Below are 1,237 nucleotides of genomic sequence, written 5' to 3' on the forward strand. Positions count from 1 at the left end.
AGGCACGCCGCCCTTGCAGGGGGGCTGCTGCTCCCCCCACATCAGCGCCTGCTGCGCCTCCACGTAGTTCCGGACCATCACCTCTTTGCTCTGCAGGGTGGGGGTCTGGGCTCTGCGGGCACCTGGGCTGGCCATGCCCATGTACCCGCCCGGTGTGTGCCCCACAGGGGGGTACCCACCCTGCCCCACGTCCATGGTGTGCCCAAAGGCAGCGGGGGATGCCGAGGGCCCGGCCAGCTTGGTGCTGGGGCAGGGAGCGAGTGCTGGGCTCGGCGCTGGGTATCGCTGCTCGGATTTGATCTGGAGCCGGTTAAACCGATGCCCCCCCGAAAATTCTTGGTCCTGGCATGAGCTCACCAGTTTGGGATGCTGCCCGCAGGCGCTGGGGTGGGGGTACTCGATGTTTTGATGGGGACAGTGTGGCCCAGACATGGTGGGAGCGCCCACACCTTGCCTGGAGCTCATGCTCAGCGTGCTCTGGGGGGGTCCATCCCAGGGCTCTGGCACGGCCCCATTGTTCCCAGTAGGCAAACTGGGGAAGTGCTGGTTCATCTGGCACTGAGGGAGGGAGAATTCAGGCTGCAGCAGCCCCTCCTCCATGTCCCCATGCGTCCCCACCATGGTCCGGTGAGTGCCGTAGATGCCACCCTGGAGCTCCACACCAGTGGCCTGGCAGGGGAAGCTTTCCTCAGGATAACTCAGGTACTGCTCCATGTCCAGCAGGCTGGATTCGGGGCCAGGACCCCCCATGCTTTCCATGAAGACGTTCTCAGTGATGCTGGGGGGGCGTGGGGAGAAGCCATGGCGCTGCAGGTTGGCCTCAGACCCACCCAGAGGCTGCAGCACTGTCCTGCCCGCGCCTGGCATGCTCACATTCCCCACACTCTTAAACCTCTGCACCCTGGGCACGGCTGGAGGCTTGGCCACCGTCTGGGCAGGGTCACTTGCCCGTCGCACACCGTGTCGGGACACCAGATGAGCGGGCACGCTGCCTGGATAACCGGGGTTCTCATTGGAGCTGTTCCTTCTCACAAAGCCGTTGGCGATGCAGCGAGGCCCAGCGGGCACGGGGTAACCTCCAGGAGTGCCACCATGCCCACCTGGTGCCACCTGCTCCACGCTGGGCAGCGGGGTGGGCGGGGGGCCGCCCGTGGCCGCAGCGTACTTGGCCTTGAGGCGGTAACGCTGTGCCGGGGTCAGGCTGCCCCCCCCCGGCAGCCCCCCGGCATCACCGGAG

The 1,237-nt window shown here is 66.5% G+C and overlaps 1 protein-coding gene across 1 annotated transcript in view; it reads right to left on the minus strand.

Moving 5' to 3' along the window:
* Positions 1–1,237, minus strand: part of GLI1 (GLI family zinc finger 1) — a 13,721-nt gene that overhangs the window by 2,200 nt on the left and 10,284 nt on the right. Inside the window, exon 11 of the mRNA XM_031064567.1 lies at positions 7–1,232. Coding sequence (XP_030920427.1) covers positions 7–1,232 — 1,226 coding nt within the window. The remainder of the gene's footprint in view (positions 1–6; positions 1,233–1,237) is intronic.

The sequence above is a fragment of the Geospiza fortis genome, unplaced genomic scaffold (assembly GCF_000277835.1).
Source record: "Geospiza fortis unplaced genomic scaffold, GeoFor_1.0 scaffold599, whole genome shotgun sequence".
NCBI classification, from domain to species: Eukaryota; Metazoa; Chordata; class Aves; order Passeriformes; family Thraupidae; genus Geospiza; species Geospiza fortis.